At 38.6% G+C, this 22,014-nt stretch overlaps 1 protein-coding gene across 6 annotated transcripts in view; it reads left to right on the top strand.

Moving 5' to 3' along the window:
* The window catches only part of SYT1 (synaptotagmin 1), a 357,603-nt gene extending 336,051 nt beyond the window's left edge, over positions 1–21,552 (top strand). For all 6 annotated transcript variants that reach the window (XM_068669113.1, XM_068669116.1, XM_068669110.1 and 3 more), the window contains 2 exons: positions 13,400–13,533; positions 18,388–21,552. In XM_068669113.1, coding sequence (XP_068525214.1) covers positions 13,400–13,533; positions 18,388–18,594 — 341 coding nt within the window. In that variant the 3' untranslated portion in view covers positions 18,595–21,552. The remainder of the gene's footprint in view (positions 1–13,399; positions 13,534–18,387) is intronic.
* The last annotated feature ends 462 nt before the right edge of the window (positions 21,553–22,014 follow it).

Raw genomic sequence — 22,014 nt, 5'->3', positions numbered from 1 at the left:
TCAGTAAAGAAATGTCTCTTAATATCCAACCTAAATGTTCCCTGGAGCAACTTCAGGCCATTTCCCCTTGCCTTATCACTTGGTGCTTGATAGAAGAGCCCAATCCCCACCTTGCTACAGCCTCCTTTAAGGTAGTCGTACAGCATGATAAGGTCTTCCCTGAGCCTTCTTTTCTCCAAGATAAACAACCTCAGTTCCCTCAGCTGTTCCTTCTAAGACTTGCACTTTAGACCTTTCACTAGCTTTGTTGCCCTTCTTCAGGCATGGTCCAGCAGCTCATTGTTCTTCTTGTAATGAGACCAAGAACTGAACACAGTATTAGAGGTGCAGCCTCAGCAAAGCCAAGTACCAGGGGGCACATAATTTCCAGTACAAGCTAGGATGCTATTGGTCTTCTCGGCCACCTCATACTTCAGCCATCAGCATACTGATGACTCATATTCAGTCAGCTATTGACTAATACCCCCAGGTCCCTTTCTACCAGGCAGCTTTCCAGCCACTCTTCCCCTAGTCTGTAGCATTACATGGAGTTGTTGTGCCCCAAGTGCAGAACCCAGCACCTGGCCTTGTTGAACTTCATACAGTTGGCCTTGGCCCATCAGCCCAGTCTATCCAGATCCCTCTGCAGAGCCCTCTTACCTTCAAGCAGATCAACACTCATGCCTATCTTGGTGTTGTCTGCAAACTAACTGAGGGAGCACTTGATCCCCTTGTCCAGCTCATTGATAAAGATATTAAAGAGAAGTGGCCCCAGTACCGGAGCCCTGGGGGACACCACTTAGTACTGGACTCCAACTGAATTTAACTTTATTCACAATTCTTTGGGCTCAGCCACCCAGCCAATATTTTAACCCAATAAAGTGTACGTTCATCCAAGCTTTCAGCAGCCAATGGACCCATCTACGATTTCAAATACTTAATATCTTTGAAAATCTATTTTATATTTGACTAACATTGCCTGAAAAGAGTGTTGTTTTTCCAGCTTAGTTTTGCTGGAATTACTTATATTCTCAATTATAGACAACAAGCCCTGACTTGGCTTGGAAACAGTGTCATTCACCAGTCTCTTACTACTGTTTAAGGCTATTGATTCCAAATAATAACACTTATCCATTTCACTCCTGTGTCATCCTCTTCTTCCTCCTCCTCATCTAATAACCTCTCACTCGGCTTGTCTTTTCAAATATTCCTATTTTCAGTTCTGAAGAGCCAAAGGGTTTGTGAAATTTACACGTCCTCCTTGGATCCTTGGGTTGTTTGATTATAGAACATGATCCCATGACTAGACTACATCCAGATCTTGTTTCAGTGAAGTAGCACACAAAAATGTTGTGAACTGCACAGATTGCACAGATGCAATCTGGCTTCTCAGTGAAGCACAAGATCCGATTGCTCCACCACTTCTGTAACAAATTGGATTGCTGCTATATAAATTTGTAGCAGGTATTCAAGCTGAAAACTATCATGTACCTTTGGATTTCTGATCATTTATGTTGCGTTTGACTGCCTTTTAAGCTAAAGTGGTGTACAGTAAGTGGTGAAACCATAACATGTCAGTCAAATATCCATTTGTAGCCATTAAATGGCTGCAAGAATTTGAAGAAGCTTGGGGTACACTGGGGCATGAGTTACTGGTGATGTTCTCAGAAGTACTTCCATCTTTCATCTAATATTGCCATTTGTCAAGTTGTTTGGTCTCTTGTCAGCAGCAGAGCATTCGTACTGCAGATGCTGTTGGCCTTGAATGCTTGTATTATAGTATACCTTGACAAGACAATGGCTTGTACTATAGCCTTTAAATGCCCCATGGCATTGTGTTTGCAACACAGAGACCTCCTTGTCTTGTACTTTCTTGTAACTTTTCTAGGGCATTGTAGAAAGGTAAATTGTTCTACCAAGGACTTCATAACTTGCATAACCCTGGGCATAATCCAGATGTTACTCTTGTTTAAGTAAAAATTTGGCTTGAGTTTCAGGTCATTGCTTTTCATTAGGTGGAGTAAACTGGAATGTAGTCCCCCAGCCCTTGCTCTGCAAGGGCCTGAATTCAAAATTTGACCTTCAGGCTTTTCAAAACTTTTTGTTATACTGCAAATATGTTTTCACTCAGTTGTCATTTTTTGCTAAACAGATGTAACATAATTGAACTCAATTGAAACTGCCTGTCACTTTAACCTACCTAATAGCTTCTGTTGTTGAGATTTATATGAAGATGTTGCCCTTCCCAAGGAAATCTTCTTTTGATCTGTTTTTCCTATGTTTAAATTTCATCCAAGACAAAGTTAGTCTTCAGAACAATATTGGGAAACACCATCTGGAATAGCTCCTTTCATGCCCTTGGTAGACACAATTCTTGGGTTCTTGCCTTGCAGTATTCCTGGAGTCTCCTTCTCACCACCAAGAAGCAAACTGTTGTCAGTTGGATTTTCCCTGGGCAGACAAGAGGGAATGGTTTCATGTGGTTTCTGTGTCTATAAGGGCACAAATACATACACAAATACATATCTGTGTCATGGGTTGCTTTAGGTTTAGTATTTCAGATTGGTGTTGTATTTGTTGAAGCAGCAAATACTTTGATCCTGTGAATCACACTAAATTAGGTGCCAAAAATAGCCTATAAGTTTATATAAGAAAATACGTACCAAAACCAGCCTGAAAAGACATGCAGTGTGTTGAGAAAAAGGGGGGGGGGGGGGGGCTGGGGAAGAGAGCTATTTATTTTCTCCTAGTACTTCTAAATTGATGTTTTATAGGCTAAAAGCAGGACTGCATGTAGCTCTAATCTAACAGAAAAAAATAACGGAAGCAAAATGAGAATTGAGCTTTATAAAAATATAAATTTCTCAGGTAGAAAAAGTACTAGGAATGATATTTCAAACTGAGACTGAAAACCAGATGCTCATGGGCTCCCCTTCTATACAAACACTGATGAATGAAATGTTGGAAAGTCTTGATATCCTCTTAAAATAAATATCAGCTTTCATAAAGCATAACTGGTGTTGGTTTCTCAGCTGTGAATAGTTCATACCAACCTGCTTTGCTGGTAGTCACAGATGTTGTGAGAATTTTATTATTTTTTTTTGCTCCTTCTGTACTGCAATGTTCCCAGAGTATTAGCTCTCAATATTTCTAGTTTAATCACCTGATTTGTAAAACATCTCTTTCACATTCTCTAAGACTGTTTACCCAAATTAAAAAATATAAATAAAAATAAAAAAATGTGAAGTATCAGCAATATTCAACATATATATATATTTTTTTCAGTATAATGTTTTGCATTTTTGTGATGACTTATTTGTGTGAACTGAGGGTTTCCTTATGGTTTTCCCAGCCTTTCTGTAACATGCAGGTAATACATACTGCTGCTTTGCTCTCCTGTTTTATATCCTCTGCTTTTTCTTCCAATTCACATAACATTATCTTTGACTGCCGCCAGGATATGGAAAATGGGGTTGTAACTGTATTTAATGCATTTGAAATAAAAAAAAAAAAAAGACATGTAATTAATACCATAGTTCAGTGTTTTTTATGCGAGGCTGCCTTTATCATTGCCTTTGTCTTTTTTTGAATATGCTGCTTCTAGCCCTCTGTGGGAGAGGATATAGATTACTTCCAAGCAGTCTGTATGAGCATTTTTACTGTAAAGACGACCAGAATTCAGTGATACAGTGATGATGTGCAGTCAAGCCATGAAACTTTTCTGTGGAAATGCTGACATGAGGAGTCCATAACACAAAATGTAAATCCTTGCTGCAATAAATAGCTAAGAAACTAGCTAGAACATTTTTTATTTGTTTTTAATAGAGTTTCTCTGTATTTCAGTGTTGATTAATTCTTTTCAGTCAATACTGCCACTCACTTCAGTGACAGTAATATTAGAACTCCTATCTGTCCTCTGTGCAATTTGAGATTAGGACTTGTTTTGCATCACAGCTACTGGGTTTGGGTTTTTAGTGACGGTGCCTTTTTTTTTTCATGGGGGTGGGAGGAAGTAACCAAAAGAGAAATTTCTTTTCAGTCTGCTGGAAGTACACTAAAAGTGAAGGGAAAATTGTCTCAACTGTTTCCAGAGACAGGAAATGGAAATTGAAGGTTGTTCCCTACCCCACTGCAGTTTCCACAATGTCTGTCCTAAGGGCATCTCAGTGCTTGGGTGTGGCAAAATATTTGTTTGGATATTATCTTTACTTCTTCCTGATGGGCATTAATTCCTTTCACATCTTTCTTTCTATGAGCACAGCCTTCCAGTACATGAAAGAAATTGCTTTCTTTGCTTCTTTCCAGTTATTTTCAGGTGTCTTTCCTCACCCTTGTCTCTGTCTGGCACAGTAATCTTCCACAAGATGGTCATTCCATGTACTTAAGCCTGGAAGCACAGAGAAACATCTACAGACAAATAGAAATCCTTGACTAACAAAAATTTGTAAATCCCCCTGGGCTTCTTTCAATCAAGTCTCCTAAAATGTTGATAGTCACACCATCATCCAGTGCACAGGCAAGAAGCTATTTGCAGCAAATACCCACAGGGACAGATATTTGATATGACAGAGGCCCGAAGATGATGATTGCACAGGCAAGGCAAGCGAAGGCACTCACATCAAAGAAGGGAGACCTGGCATCAGCCTTTGCTCCACTGACTTATCAATAGTAGCACTCAAAATGCGACGTTCTTCTCATCAGAGCAGGCTGAGAACCTCTTTCTTGTATCTTTTAGCCTCAGGATGTTGGAAACAGGCATTCAGATTCCTTTAGCCAACAGAGGGGTCTAAAGACCCTTAGTCAGCAATTAGCAGTTTGACCTCTTGGCTATCAGCAAAAGAGGGGTGGAGAGAAAAAGACGGCTGCTTTATTCTGTAAAACAAAATAGATAAAACCAGAAAAGACTAAGCTGGCACAGCAGGAGTAAAACATCGGAGACCTGAAAAAGTGAAGTGTAATACCTCTCCTGAGCACTTTTCCAGGAATGTTGAAGCAGCTTCCTACCCAGGTGCCTGGTATGTCCAAATTCCATCCGTTCCACCTGACGCTCCTCACATGCTTACTTTTTGTTGTTGTTTTTGTGGATTCATTCCACCAGGCAGCACGTGTCTCTGAGAGAGGTACTATACTTCTGTCCCCCCACCCCAAATCTTGATACCCCTCTCTGGTTAGAGAGGCAGCCCTGTACTGCAGGTCTTCCAGGTACTCACAAACAGTCCAGCTAAACGCACCATTATACGCTTTGTTCCTTTTTTTTCTGCTGAAGCATCCTACGTGACCTGGTCTTTTTCCTTGTTTTTGTTTTGTTTTCCATATTATGTGTTTCTGCTTCTCTCTTTCTCTCTTTTGTATGTCATTATTCCTCAGTCACTGTGTGTTCCCCCATCCTCCTCCCCAGTTCACTTCAGGACAGTACTCTGAATCTCTCTAAACCTCTATGTATTATCTTCTTTCCGTTATTTTCAGTACCACCAATTTAACAAATAGAAATGTAATTAATTTTCTCTCTATAGCATCAAAAGGCATTACATAAATTCAGACTCAGCAATCTGCTGGAATTCACTGCCTGAAATATTGCCAGTTTGCTTTGGTTTCTGTCTGAATTCCTGTACTGGACAGTCTGCCTGTATCAGCAACCCCAATTAATAACATTCCACTTTTTAATGCTAACGCCTCCCTCATCTTGTTTGTTGGCGTATTCTTTCCATCTGTATATTTTTTCATACATAATGATACATATTATAACATTTTACATATTACAGTGTATTTTTTTATTTGTTATTTGTTCCCATTCCCCAGCATATTAAAGTTTTATAATGCCATGCCATATTTCATAACTAAATTCAAGCTTCAAGAGCAGTCAGGCTCCCTTTTTGGTGCAAATACAGAAGAGTACGGTTTACTGCTTTGATGCTTGAAGTTTTCATATAATCACATTTCCAAAGCGTTGGGTTAAGTTGCTTGGCTTTTGCACCAGGGCATTATGTGTTTACACACAGACAAAACTTAAGGTGCATTTTCCCCTTGATTCAACCCACAGTGAGCTTTCTAAAACTATTTGTTTTGCCTATGTGCAGCTATGTTGAAATGATCTGCTTGGATGCAAGAGAGACAGATCAGCTGCCCTTGCTCTGGCAGTAAACTTAATCATAACCTTATAAACACTAATTTGTACTGTTTTTAAATAAGAGTTTTGGCTTTTTTTTTTCTTTTTTTTTTTTTCAGTTCTATACTACTTTCCCCATCTGGTGTTGTAACATTTGTTGTTATATTCCAGTTGGAAGCACTAGGGGTGGAATTACAGATTCATCTGCTGGATGAATAGCCCTAAGGCCACTGTGAATGTTTCTGTTTCTTCTGTCAGCTCTACGTGTTCTGCAACCTCAGTTTGGGATTCTCAGATGAGGGAATTGCTGGCTCCGCTGTCAGTTTTACAACACCTCCGCCCTCCCATTGCACTTTGGTTCTCTGAATTCAGCATTTCAATAACTTGATACTCACTTAACTGCACAACAGTGAAGAGTTGTTATTTTGAGACTGCTTTGCTACACTCACCATTTAACTTTTTTTGTTATTGTGGGGGGCTATTGTTAGTTCTTACAAATACTGACCCCCTTTCCCCCAGTGTAAATGGATTATTGAAATCCATCATTCTTTTGAGAATCCACCTACTGTTATTGAACATGTATTTGCAAATGTTTTCATTTATAAATGATCTAGTCTTTGAGTTTCTTCTATTAAAGATGCTTATGTAAAAACTTAACTGAAATCATCCAACTGGACACATAATAGGAGCAAAAAAGGGTCCTGAGCATGTAAGTGTGCTGCATCTGGAGCTGTCCACGCATGGGGCACAGATAAATGTTAACACATGAATTCTGAGTCTTTTTAACTAAATTGTTTACAGCTATCTGTGACAACTCTTTGTAGGCTGGTTGCAATTTCTTAACTTTTTTCATGGCCAGTATGGTACTGGGTGGTGTTGGGAGAATACCCCCGGCACCTGGTTGAACCCTTAGCCCACTTACTAAACTGATTTTAAAAAATGTTTTGCTGGGGTCAGAACTGGCACAGGTGCCACCACAAGAACCTGCAGCAAATACATTTTCTACCCACTTTTCCCGTGTGCATTACTGGCTACAACTCAAGATCTGGCTGATAACATCAAGTAATCTATAGCCCAGTGGGGTTATGGAAACTATGATGAAGTCCCAAGTGTCATTAGCTGAGGATTGGATGCTGGATGCTAAGTAACAAATAAACTTTAAATAAAAATCAACATTCCTGTTTTCAGGGAAATGTGGATAAATAAAAAATTAAATAAATAAAACCTATATTTTATGCCAAGATAATTGCTCCTAATAAGAATATTTTTCAATATTTCCCTTGAGATGTCAGCTGCTGCTTAAAAATTCTGTCCCACTTTTCATGTGCACATTTGTGGAGGAAGGTAGAAGACCCACTATCTTGCATCAATGAATATAAACCCTATATTTTATTAAATCTAGAAAGTACCCTAGCACTTGTACTCCTTCTTTGTAATTGTGCCTTACATTGTTTCTTCCTGAGATAACATATTTCCCCACCCCCACAGCTTTCTTTCCCATTCTGCAGCATTCCATTCATCTGAAAAATATTGGCTTAGACAATCGAGGCACAATATCACTCTAAACTCATTATTTCAGAGACTTTAATTATCCTCTCTCATCCATACATGAATAAGCAGGAGAAGAAAAAAGTTAAGGCAAATTATCCATGGCCTGAAACCTACAGGCATCGTGTGAATCATCCCTCTCCCGGGAGAGAAGGGTTTATAGGCCCGCAGAGGGAATAAGTCCCATGATCCTTGGGAAAAATCAGCAAATCTGTGGGAACTACCAAGCAAGTTTGTCCTGTTTTGCTCTGTTCTCGGAAGCCCTGATGCTTTCTGTACGTAGCACTGCTGTGGCAATCACAGCTGCTTTTCTCCAAAGGCAGGATAAAACATACATACAGATACTGCTGCCCCTTGTCAGCGTTCATCCCTGGCAGAGCTGCTATAGAAAATAGAGTTGCTTGCTGCATAAAATTGCTGTTCTCCTTGCTGCCTGTTGCCATAAGCCAAAAAATAAAAAAGAAAAGAAAGGAAAAAAAAAAGAAAAAAAAAAAAAAAAAAAAAGGCTTTCAAGTGAGTTTGCATAGAATAGCTACAGGTTGTGGGTGCAGTACTGAATCCAGCACCCCTCTTGCTCTGGTCAAAGGCACGAGCTTGGCATTGCTCAGCTTTCCGCCCTGCTGCACTGCTGCAAGATGAGAGTGATTACAGCTCTTTAGCATGGAACTAATGATCCGCCCTGCATGTCACCTCTGCCCTAACCATGTGTTCAGAGCCATTTCTCAGGTTGCATTTCCAAATCCGATCTTCTTTACTTATTGGATCAATTTCCAAGCTCTTTGAGAATTCGCTTTGCTTCCTGAAATGGAAACTCCACTATCTGCTGACACCTTTGCTCCAAATGTCAGTGATGTTTGCTTTGGCACAGGCTTGGCATGCATTTTCTTCTGATAGGGAAAAAAATGTGCTAATTAGCATCCAGTTATCCTGAACATTTTCAAGGCAAAAATAAAGCTGAAGGCAATTCTGGCACTGTATTTCTCCTCAGTTTCTACATTGTATTTGAGAACATCTTCTTTTTACAATGTTTGTCATATGAAACTTTACTCAGCTCTATCTATGACTAGTTTGTTCTGGCTCAGGTTTTTTTCCTATTAATGATGTTAGGCTTCCTTGAGGCTTGTAGAGGGTTTTCTCTGATCCAGCTGTACAGAACTGTGTGGGATTTTTTTCTTTAAACAGTTACTCTTCCCCAGCACACAGACTGGGGACTGTAATTGCACACCTAATCAAGTCCAGTGTTTTCCCTGCAGCATTTTTCAAATTTGTCAACTTTCTAGTTGCTTGCTTTTCATATTTTTGTGAGATTACAGAAGCCTTACAAATATTTATCAAAGATCAGCACCATCCTTATGTTTGCATTCAGAATAAATCACTGTAGTAAAGCCATTCCAAGTTAAGTACTTTGTTGACATTTTTCTGCTGAAGATCCATACAAGTGGAAATTTGTATGCTGAATTCAGTGCTACCTAACTGGAAAATGATTTTTCATTAACTAATGATCCCTATAACATATTTTTCACCTTAAAACCCACTGATAGGCATTCTGAATTCCACTTTTTCCTTAGATATACTCATTAGCTGTAATTTTCTTCTTTTTTGATGTAGAATTTTATTCCAACTGCTAAGTTTGCTTCTTCTAAACCTCTAATAATTAAGAGCATCTTATCTACAACATAATAGTGGTGCAACAGTCATTATTTTAAGTGGATTCTAATTGTGTATATGGGCATCACAGCCCACATGAATCAAGATGTCTTTGCCTGATATGACATACCATTCCATTTATCCTTCAAATAACATATTAGCACCTTACTACAAACTTCAGGAAAACAAAGTATGTCAGATGGTCCCCCAGTGCTCTAAAAGCTGTTCAACTAGCCTCCCTTGAGATGTTGGTGTAAAATCTACAATGCACAAATAGTTATGAATTTTACAGCTTTTTTAGCACTCATGGATAGACCATTAATGAGGGAATAAATAGCAGAATTTTATTTAATCACACACATTGGTTAACATGAATTATTAACATATGTGGTGCCCTGGATGCAATATCCCTTCTTTCAGGTAGATTGGTAATGTAATGTCTTGGGGATGTAATGTGGATCTAAACTTTTGTTTACTCAAAAGGAACAAAAATGTAGGAAAAAACAAAGTGATGCTTATGTCTCCTAACTTGAAATAACTGCAGTATAACTGTTTACATCAAAGTTTGCAGGCTGACCTGTATCAGTGGAGAGAAATAATATTTTGGGGTACAATCCATTTGACCAAAGACAGATATCTATTCTGGAACGGCATAATTATCCAGAGTACATAAAGAGATTTATTTTTTTAAATTTTCATTGGGATTGGATGTAGACATTTACACCTGGTCAAAAGAATTCTGCCTTTGTGCCCATGCTATGCACTCAGCATGCAAGTTATCACTGCTAGCCTGTAATATCAGTTCTGTCATCCTTACTAGTCTCACTTGTTCAATGAGACTATTTACATATTAAAGCATTATTCAGCACAAGTAACGGTGCCTCAACTGAGGTTATGTTGCAAGTAGAGAGGTATTTCCATTTGCACTAAACCTTATCTCAGAAAAATTACTGGAGACTGGTGCTTTTCAGAGGTTCTGCTTTCTTTTGGTCATCCTCCCATGGTGGAACAGAACCTGTCTTTTTCAGAGGTTTGTTTGCGAAGTTGCAGGAAAGCCTGTGCTTAGGTATCAGTTTGTCTATGTAGGTTACAAACAAATAGATAACTGGAAAGTTAATGGATTTAGGGCTAATGTGGTGATGTATGGGAGAAGAGTGTAATTGAAGATAGTGCAGTGCTGGAGAGGAGTCAGATATTAGATGTAGAAGAATAAAGAGAGGAGAGAACTAGGTAAGACCAAGATACTTCAAGATACAGAAAGTAGATGTGCAATCTAATGTGGATAAACTCAGTTAAAATCTCCACTGGCCCTTTTGCATGCTTGAGCTGGACATACCATTCTTATTTGCTCTGTTTTTGTGATGAGTATAGTTATTTAATACTTACCCCTAAAACTAAAAAAGAAGGAACATAGTTTCAGTTAGGTGACTTTTTTAATTTTTATTTGGTTTGGCATGACAATTTCACCCTATGAAGAGAAAACCTGAAACTATTGTATCACATGGAATGTACATGCATGGTATGTACCCTTCTGTACTCCATTTGGGACCTCTGCCACTGCACTATGAGGGCAACCTGGTACCACTTGAATCTTTCCCATTGAAAAACTAGCATTTGTCTGAGCCTAACTCAAATCCCTGGACAGACAAACATAAGGAACTGATTAGAAGATGAAAAAGAAACCACAAAACCTATCTTCTTTGCCTTCCTGTGGCCATGAGTTATCCAAGGTCAATTTTTGCTGTAATAACAGCAGAAAGATAGAACATCTGTTAAATTCAATAGAAGCAATCATTTAAAGTGAAGGTACATGTAGTCCCCAAATATTCACTTGCACTTCAATTCTAGGCTTGAAACGTTTCTTTCCAAAATATGCAATGTTTATCTAGATAGCAATGTATTTGTGTTGCTATATAAATCATTGCTATAGAGTTCCTTATAGGCATATGAATAATCATCAAATCTGTGTATATTTTCTGTGTACAAACACAGGTCAATAAATGATTTTCTTACATAGACTACATTTATTTTAATAGAATTCTTAATTTCTAATCCCCTTAATAATAATGTACTACTGAACTGTTTAGCCTCCCAGCCCAGCCTAGTTACTCAAATTATATTTTAATAGAATTATATCTCATTTCCATATCATAACATGCTACCACTGGCTCCTTGACTACTGAAATTTCTTACTATATATTAGTTATAACTAAAACATCATTTGTGCATGTCAAAACAATTGTGCACTCAGCACAGAGCCTCAGCAAAAGTAATCAGGTAGACAAGCTTCTCTCAAGAATCAGCTAATGTTGAAGGAATCCAGGTCGGCCAGTTTTCCACCTTCAAAACACGGTACGCCATGGTGTTGAACCCAGTATTAAAAAAAAAAAAAAAAAGAAAAAAGAATTCTGTTGTCTTTTTGCTAGCATTTCTGCTGTTCACATTTCTGCTCTGCCTTTATTCATACATTGTGCAGTCAAAAGGAACCCTTGCAATTCCCTATGTAGCCTAGAGCATAAAACTACCCAGATTTAATTTGTATTTGAACTCGTGTCATTTGAGGGAGAAGGAATCTTAACCCTCTGTGATAGAGAGTTCACCACAAACACTGAGAAGCTATTTCAGCTGTATCGGAAGCCTCATTCTATTTCTAAGCTAGAATTTGTATAATTTCTTCTCACAGCCATTGGATCTTATTATACCCTTGTCAGCTGACTTGAAGAGTCCACTATCAAAATTATACTCCCTTCAGAGGTACTGTAGACTGTGATCAAGTCACTGCAGTAACTTAACTGTCCTGAGCTCCTCAGTCTTCCACAGTAAGGCACATTTCTAACAGCAGAATGCAATTACCCTCCTCAGATACTCCAAGCATGAACTTTATTGAAGTATGGTTAGTTCATAGTGGTAATATTTAATTTCAGTGTTCATTTGCGGTTCTTCTGTGCCCCATCCTTTTCTCAGAAGAAGCCCTTTCCTGTGATAGCTTTCATTCAGGCTCTCTTAGTATTTGCCACACTTGACTTGTGGGTTGATGGGTGTTTTGTACAGCTCCTACCAATTCACTAGAGGGATGGCTTGCCTCAATTCCATCACAGTTCAGCTGCCTAAAGACAAAGGGATGCCTACCCAAATTTTGATGACTGTACCATACAGGTTGTTGAAAATGATGAGCTTGAGACTCTTCAAACGGTGCTTTATGGTAGGCTTAAACAAAAACACAAGCTCAGTGAAGGTATTGCTAATTAACACTGCCATGGAAGAACTGCTAGTTCATTCTCTAAATGGCTCTTGTAACAGATTAAAGACTGATAGCGCTGGTTTTTTAAGCAGGCAAAATTTCCATTGAAAGTATAACCACTGAGATATCACTTCACGGCAGTAACTTCAATGAGTTTTGCTTGTGTGAGGAATACCTGAATAGGTACTAAATCATTTCTGTTACTTAGCCACCAGAAGTCATACAAGATAACAATAGGATTTCAGTAGGGAGCAGCAAAACCGATTCATAATTTATGCTGATATGGCCTGAACCTTACTCTGGCTGCATGCAGCACTAAGATAGAGAAGTAGTATTGGTGGGGCAAAGTCCCTTCCTGCCTCGTGCCCTGGCCGTGTGCTCTGTGCAGCTCCCCGGGGAGCTCAGGACAGGAAAACCCACAAAACATCACAAGGGAGTGAGGGGAGGAGTAGCCAGCCCCTAGCCCCATGCATATCCTGCCTGTATTCGTCAATGCTCAGAGCTCCATGGGAAACCCTCCTCACAGCACTAAGGCCCATTGCCAAGATGTGTCGGCAGTTAGTAAATAATGTTTCAGTAAAAATGTTTCTAGGACAATTAATGAACTGCAGAACAAAGTTAGGTGGGAATTTACTCCTCCTTTGTACTGTTAAGCAGACAGCGCAATAAATATTTTGCACCTTTTCCATTGGGAACACTTTACAATTGTATAGGAGTTTTTCTACAGTGGAAACGAAGGCTGTTAAATTGCAAATTGTTTGTTTTTTTTGTTTGTTTTGTTTTGTTTTTTTATCAATTCTGGAATTTGTGAGATTAAAATCTGTAGAAAGTGCACTGAACTACCTTTCTTACCTCTACTTCTTCTCTTGATTACTTAGATCCCTATGTGAAAATCCATCTGATGCAGAATGGTAAGAGGCTGAAGAAGAAAAAGACCACAATTAAAAAGAATACTCTGAATCCCTACTACAATGAGTCTTTCAGCTTTGAAGTACCATTTGAGCAAATTCAGGTAATGTCAAACAGTGTTTTGTCTTCTCTCTGTGTTTCATTTCTCAGCCCTTATAAATATTTAACAGGACTCGTGTTAATTATCACGTGTGCATGCCTTCATTAGCACCTAGGTGCCAGCACTGTGCTACATTAGATGAGTGTGACTGCTTCAAGAGGGAAATGATAAAATGCACAGTACTTATGAAGCTTTGATTCATCAGTGAGAAATGGATAACTGACATTTTATGTTAACAGAAATGGATTTTGAAAAAAAAAAATCCACAGGGAGATAGAAAAAGAATGTGCCTGCAAAAAAAAAAAAAAATGGGGATAGAAGAAAAGGCATATAGAGTAATTTCCTCCAAATTATTTCAAACAATGCATCAATATCATTCACCATATTTATGTTCCCTGCATTTTTAGGACCTGTTTGTTGAAAGCACTGTAGCATTGCTCTTTAGTAAAATGCATTTTGTAATCACTTTTTTTTTCCAGTTACCCACCAAACAATTAGAACTTTTTCAGTGGTTCCTACATCTCTTGGAAAATAGAGATTTGAGAATCTCATGGATCAGTTTGGTTGAGTCAGGTTCAGGGATCAGTCAGAATCTGGTTTCTTGTCAGCTCGGTGGAGCTCTAGTAGTTCTCTGGGTGCTGTTCCCAAGGATTTACGTGGTTAAACCTAGGAGACTCAGAAGCTAGCATGCTGAGCTGGAGGTTGCCTACACCAGCAGTGTCATCTTTCTTCAAGGACTCAGATAGCTACCTTTGAGCTACTGGAAGTCAAATCATCTCTTGCTCATGAGAGTGAGATTCAACTTTTTCTCAAGTTACCTAACATTTTTGCACAAGAGAGATGGTCTTCTTAACCATCTCAGGAGACGTGCGGAAAACCTCACTGAGTTCAGTCCCCTCGCTAAATAAATTTGAACCTTGATCTTCAATGTCTTAAGCAAGTATTCTTGTCACCTGTGACTATGGCTTGTTTTCGGAGTGCAACACTCATTATTTTTCGTAAATAGCTAAGTATATGATTGACCACAGAGCATCAGTTCATCTGTTTGTTAGGTGGATCACTTGGAAAGGGCAAGATTGATCTCAGATCTGATCTCTGCAATGTAAGCCACATAATGATAAGTTGGTACAGGCCAGCTCCATTTTTGTTAAGCCTTACCCGCTAGTGTTAAGCTGTTTTTGTTCTTTTGCTCGCTTGTTAGAGTGTTCATTGTCAGGAAAAGACGCAGTGGTTTAAATAACCTCAAAAGAGAAGAGAATTGCATGGTGGCATCCCACTCTCCCAGAGGGAACCTGGGACCATGCAGATGTTAAGCAAAATAACTTCTTTTCTGTATGGAGCTCAATATGGAAAGTCTACTCTCAGGGGCCTCCCAGGTTGAATGACAATAATTAAAACAGTCTTGGAATACATACTTTTGTGGGCTTTAAAATGAGTCTAGGTACAAGCTATGTACCTTGCTACACAAGGATTTAAATGGCATCAATGCCATTTAAATACCAACTGATGCCATTGTTGACGACAGCCAGCAGACATTTTCAGGAAAAACTGCAATGCAAATAGGGACATGCAGCCTCCTATTGATTAGATGAAAGCCTGGTAAGGGTTTTAAGAATCTGTATCTTGGGTTCTGATAGCAGTTGTACCGGAGAGAAGTCCAGCAGCTAGGGCCTACATTTCAACAAAAGCTGTGTGCTTGCCTTTTATTGACTTGGTACTGACAAAGGTAATAAAGCTAGACAAGATGAGGCACTGGGACTTGGATGCATGACTGTCCCTTTCAGGAGTTTCTTCATACCCCACAGCATGTACAGATGTCTATGGACTCTAGGAATCAAAAGTGAGAAATCCACTGGGGGCTAATTCCCGCTGATTTTAATGAAAGCTGGTCATTGTGCTTGTGAAAAATCTCATAACAAGCACTGAAGAGCCAGAGGCAAAAAAGATCAATCACATCGAGCCTCTCTGGAATGTCTTGATTTCTGAATAGGGACAGGACTGGGAAACCTGAATAGATACCTCCAAGTTATCATGATTACACGCCTCCAAGTTGGCATGATTACATTCTGTGGGTACTTGGCCATTTTGTTTCTGATCCTGTCAGTTTTGTAAGGTGGACATAGACCTTTCATAAAGTGTTGTAGTTGAATTTTGCCACTTTTTTGATAAGTATATGAGAATAATTATGGCTATTTTCTTCAACATGTAGCCTCAATTTAAAATCTGTAATTATGGACTTCGATCATATATCAATGTATTTTGTAATTAGTTATAAAATAATATATTTACAAATGATTTCAATATAGTTACTGTAGTAATTTCATCATTAGAAAAACACGTTTTAAATGGTGTTCAGACTTAGTACAGTAAGAATTATTTTGGATAAGTCATGTAAAAGTCATTAAGAGACTTTCAGAGACATAAAATATAATGGTTATATAAGTTTTGTGATCATCAGAGAGCAAAGAGCTGATGGAGGGAAAGTAGCTCAATAGCAGCACATCTATGTAATTTAAAATGGGCCAAACAATTTAATAGCGAATATGGACTTTGACTCTTAAGTGAAATAAGTGTGTAAGAAAGTGGGATCTTGAAAGACAATATGAGAATACCACTGGGAAGTCAAACCCTGTTGTTACAGGGAAATCAAGCACGTGTTTTACCACTTTTGAGACAGACCACATCTGTAAGTAGCAAAGTCTACAGGCACTTTTACTCCAGAGAATGCCTAATCATGCCAAGGAAACTACTAATCCAAATGTGTATTAGCAGAGGTAGTGCTTTCTACTAGCACCTGTTGTTTTTTTGCAGTGCAGCTGTTCCTTTAATATAAAGTACAAAAGCACAGAGATGCTTACATTTCTCTGTAGGTTTAAATCAGAGACCATGAAGTGAAAATCATCCCAGCGTTAACCATCTGAGCTAGCTGCTCTTGCATCTTTATAGATCCAGAAGGAAAAAAAAAAAAAAAAAAAAAAAGTGTCTTTTGTTTACAATGCTCACTGTTGCATTATGATTAACAACAACAACAAAAAAAAAATCCAATAGTAACTTGCTCCCAAGCTTCTAGGTACAGCAGGCAACTTTTTTTATGCTGTAAAATGATACTCGTGTCTACTTTTTATATCTGTGATTGTATCATGCATCTAAAACATAAATGTCCATTTGGGGAGGTACCATCAACATTAGAGTGAGTATATTGCAAACAGCAACACTGAAACATCATTTTGGCATCTAGAAATACTTGCTTCAGGATATTGTCATATATCATGTGTGCTCTGGGTAGAGAGAGTCTTGAGTTTGATGTACAGTTTTGTCATCAGCAACTGTATAAATACTTTAGTGCCTGTTGGAGTCATTTCTTTCTCTGGATCAGAGAACTGCAGAATCTTGTAAGTGAATGGACTCCACAAAATAGACCTCATGAGTCTGGTCTTCCAGATATGCTTAAGCATCAGTTATTTTTAAAAGATAAATCCAATAACAAACAAAAAAAATTAATCATGCTAGTAAGAAATCTAGACTGTACTCATATTTAAATTTTAAAAAAATTATGCTTGAGAATAAAAGATTTTTCTGGAAGAATTGTGTTTCTGTGCATTTCTTCCTCCAGTTCAGAAAGCTCACATTGGCATAAGGAGCTGTGTGTGTTTATCATGGGATGGAAAGAAGTCAGGAAAAGAATTGTATGTACATCTTTAAAAGAAAGTCCCCGAGGAGAAGCATTTATAGTTAAGTAAAATCAGCCCAAGGCTGTTTCACGTTTTAGATGCTGTTGAAAAACACCACTCCACTGAAGGAGTAGTTGTTTGTGCTGCTTCGACAAATATTAATGACCTGATGGAGAGGAATGCATGCGTGTGCACGCAAATGCATACACAAATGCCTGGCTTGAACAACACCTCTCAATGTGCCCAGTCCAAGTGAACAAAAAAATGGTCTCTGAGCTCTGACAGATGGGCTCCCGTAGATTTTGTGGGCAGTCTGACCCTGTTTGCCAGCGGTTACCATTCCTGCAGCAGAAGTGGCACCCCAGCACCCACCAGCTCAGCCGTAGGCCAGACTTTACTGTGCCTGGCAGCACCACTATGTCAGAGCCCTCAGACACAGCAGCTTGTCCTTCTTTCCAGCTCCCCTGAGTAAACAGCCTAATTTCCTGACTCCTTTTATAATGTATATAAATATATACTATACACAGCACATACACATTCTTATGATTGTGCATGCACACAGATATGTATTTATCTATATAGCAACTGTAAGGGCTATCTTTTGAATTTCCCTGAAAGCATGCTAGCACACTAGATAGATGGGACACAATTGTTTAGAAGTATAAAAGCAAAAAAAAAAAAAAAAAAAAACATATATATATATATATATATATATATATATAGTACAACAGTGAAAATGATAACTTAGGGCAAAGCCATTTCTGAATTTTAACTGCTAAGTTTAACTTACTTACTTAAACAATAATGGTGTGTTAAATTGAGCTACTTTTGAATTAGCTTAGCTTAAGACTTTTAGCTCTACAGATTTCTAGCAGCCTGATTCCTCAATAACAACAGCTACAAAATCTATACATTGCTAATCTGTTAAAGGAGAAATGCAACCATGTGAAGCTCTGTGATGCAAGGGTGTGAATTTCAAGTTAATGTGGAGGTTATGAACCTAAATAAATTTGGAAGGCTGACAAGAAGCAAAGACAAGAGTTTGAATTTGCTTATGGCTGGGGGAACATGTACTTGCCCACTTCTCATCCATGGAGTCTCAATTGTTTGTGTCCATGCCGAAACTCATCCCTGCCTGCCTTCCCCTTCCTGTCATTCTCACTGGTCTTTCTCTGTCTCCTTGTAGAAAGTGCAAATTGTTGTGACTGTTTTGGACTATGACAAGATTGGCAAGAACGATGCCATCGGGAAAGTCTTTGTGGGCTACAACAGCACTGGAGCGGAGCTGCGGCATTGGTCAGACATGTTGGCCAACCCCAGGCGGCCCATTGCACAGTGGCACACCTTGCAGCCCGAGGAGGAGGTAGATGCCATGCTGGCAGTCAAGAAGTAAATTAAATTAAATTACATTAAATTATGAAGAAGAAGAAGCCTTTCTGCATTTGCCCACATAGTGCTCTTTAGCCAGTATCTGTAAATACCTCAGTAATATGGGTCCTTTCATTTCCAGCCATGTGTTCCTGACACAGATCAGTTGTACTTTTAAATTCCTGTTTTAATTTGCACAACTTTAAATGTAGAGAGCCTTCTAATGGCGCTTCATTTCACCACTGCCCCCCCAGATCTACTCTTCTTTTAAGCAATATGATGTGTAGATAGAGCATGACAGAAATTATTTATTGTATCACACAGTTGTATATATACACCAGTATGCTGAGAATTTATTTCTAGTTTGTGTATTTGTATGTTGTAAGCGTTTCCTAATCTGTGTATATCTAGATGTTTTTAATAAGATGTTCTATTTTAAATTATGTAAATTGACTGAGATATAGGAGAGCTGATACTATATTATAGGGTAACTATTGTATCGTCTGCATTCCAGAAAAAAAAATTCCAACTTGTAAGGCACTAGTAGTGTTACACTGACATCTTAAAGGACAACTTAAATCTGAGCTTTCAACTGGACCATTCTAATAACACGCTATGCGTAATCTTGGAGGGGCACATCCAATTCGGTAGACCTTTCACAGGCAACTTAGCATGATCTGAGCAGCTCCATGGCTGACCTCAAGGAGATGTAGCCAGAAGCCAGGATATCATTTTTTTGTATATATTCCAAAGCAAACACATAACAGACTGAAATGGCTTTCAATTGAAAGTCAAGGAAGCAGTTCCATAGGAGGCAATGATTTCATCTAACATACAAAGTAAGAACATTGCAGAGGTTGTGCAGGGAGGGGGGGAAGGGAGGGGGGAGATGCAGCGGTCGTGAAATGCTGCTATGAAAACAAGAGTAGCTCTCCGTTATCACCTTTATACAAAATTTGCATACTGTGAATTCCATCCACAATTTCACATTATAATGAGTTTGCACATTAGACTTTGTAACAAAATATTTTATTATACTAACTCAGATTAGAAGGAATGCAGAATATTTTTTAGACACAGCCGTGTGAGTTTATTATACAAAATAGTTTCATGGTAAACAGACAGTATTGTAATCCCATCAGAAGATGACAAAATTTAGCCATAGTTCTAAATGCACTTCAAAGTAAGCCAAAAGAGAACAGCTAGTGACCTTTTATATACTATTTATACTTAAGTTTTAATTTGTCCTTTAAAAAAAAAAAGTGAAAACAAAGAACAAGTTCTAGAAAACTGAAGCAACCTCTTCTGTATACTAGATGCTCGTTTCAGGAGGAGTTTTTAAATGTTTTCAATGTTATTATGTAGTAAATGGCACTATTATGAAGCTATTAGTCATTCCATAAGAGTCTTGAAAGACTGCTCTGTGTATCACTGTGACTGCCGTGTGTGCTTAGAAATGTAGTTTTCTCAGTGGATAGCAATCAATTTATTCCGTAGTGATATTGTAATAATACTGCCATTCCCTTCTACTGCACTGCCGAAGGAATGCATAGCACAAGCAGTTCTAGTTATTACGGACCAATTTAGAACTGGAGAGCTATGCAGGGGACAAGGAGGCTATATTGAATGGGTTGACCACGCAGCATTTTGTCAAGCCCTGTGCAATATTCCACATTTCCAACCTCCTTCTCCCTCGCCCCCTGCCGCTTTACTGTAGATAATCATCTTACAGCTAGCCAGCATGTCATCTCAGCTTGTACCATCTCATCAAGTCAGTTAGGGCATCACTTCTATCTCATGTACCGTCCTTTGAGGCCTCTTGCTTATCTTTCCAAGCTGTGAATATATTTATAATGCTTTGAGAAGTTCATTATTTTCAGCCATGCAAACTACCCCAGAAATGCGGAAATGCTATACCTTTTGGAGGGAGGCATGAGATGTTAATCAGTGATGTTCTTCTCAATTGTATCTAAAAGAAAATATTGTCAAAAAAAAAAAAAAAAGAAAAAAGAAAAAGAAAAAAAAAAGAAAAAAAAAGAATGTAATCAGGGAACTGTGTGCTGAAAACGAAATTCTTCACCCTCCCTCAAGACTCTGCTTCTGAGAGAGGTGTGACAGTCTGAGAGGTCAGTGCAGTGACAGCCAAGCTCCAACATTTTCAGTGCATGTGGAGGGCAAGAGAAGCAGCAAAGAAGTGGGAGGAGACTAAAAATCTGGATCTCTCCCCACCTCCAAAAGTAAGAATAGCAGGACCTATTTTCTTTCTTTTTTACATGAAACATGGAAAAAACACAAGTGAGACATTTTCTGATAGAAACAGGCGCATACATGCAAAGCATCAAGCTGGAATACTTAAAAATCTTGATCTTGAGGACCAAACCCTACCAAAGAGGAGAACTAGACAGTCAGCTTTCCAGTGTAACAGCAGATACTCAGCTTCATGGTCTTCAGCTTTCAGTTGTTCATTCAGGATAGCTGCAGGTTCAAACTGCCAGAACTGATTCATTGTGTTAAGGTATTCTTAATGCTTTCTCTTCCTACACTGCCAGACTGAATGTCACCGTAGAATTGGTTTGTAAGGTACTATGATTCTCAGAGACTGAACCTGCTATATGACCAAGATGACATTTTCATCCTCAAAGAAGCCACATGTACCTTTCTGACAAAGCTGTGTGAAGTATTAGAATCTGATGCTGTAGAAAGATCCTAGTTGCCTTTGTGTATATTTACTGCCTGCTTGAGTGTTTCTCTGTGTGGGTTTTCTCTGTATCTTGTAGAAATGTTTGGGGTGTTTTATCCTGCCATATCGCTCGTGGCCCGCGAGCTGACAACTTTAGCCGTATTTTACCTTCATTTTTGATGAGGTGGTTTATATTTTGTTTCACTTTGTGTAGTGACTTCCCACAGTAGAGTTTTCCAATTGTCGTTAAAATAACATACATATTACACAGATATTCAATAAAAATGTTTTATTTCCTGTTGATGTTTCAGTGTTTCTCTTTTGATCTAAAATTTTAGAAAAGACATTTCACTCTTGGACCTTAGCACAATCATAAACTTGGAAGTATCACAAGTGCAGTGGCACAGCACCTTTGGAGGGGCTGTGAAAGCTGCTTTCCGCTGCATGGCCCAGCCAGCAGTTCTCCAGGAGGTGAATTCTCTGTCTCTATTGTAAATGAAAGACTACTACCCTGTTTTCCCAAGAAGTCTGATTATTTGCAACCAAAAACATCATTTCCTATCAAAACATAGATCACCTTCTATGCCATGACCAGAACACCAAGTAGTTATCTCTGCAGTAAGTACTCCTCCAGCCAGTTGTGATTAGAGAGTTGTTTGTTTGGAGAGAGATGGTATGTTTTAACTTACATCCAAGAGCTACTTCTAATGCTGACCTTAAAGTCATGTCTCTTGTAGACTAAAGATCAGTAAATAAGAGATAAAA

Source organism: Anas acuta, chromosome 1 (assembly GCF_963932015.1).
Source record: "Anas acuta chromosome 1, bAnaAcu1.1, whole genome shotgun sequence".
Lineage (NCBI taxonomy): Eukaryota > Metazoa > Chordata > Aves > Anseriformes > Anatidae > Anas > Anas acuta.
Note: the sequence above shows the minus strand (reverse complement) of the source record. Positions and strands in the feature narration are given on the sequence as shown.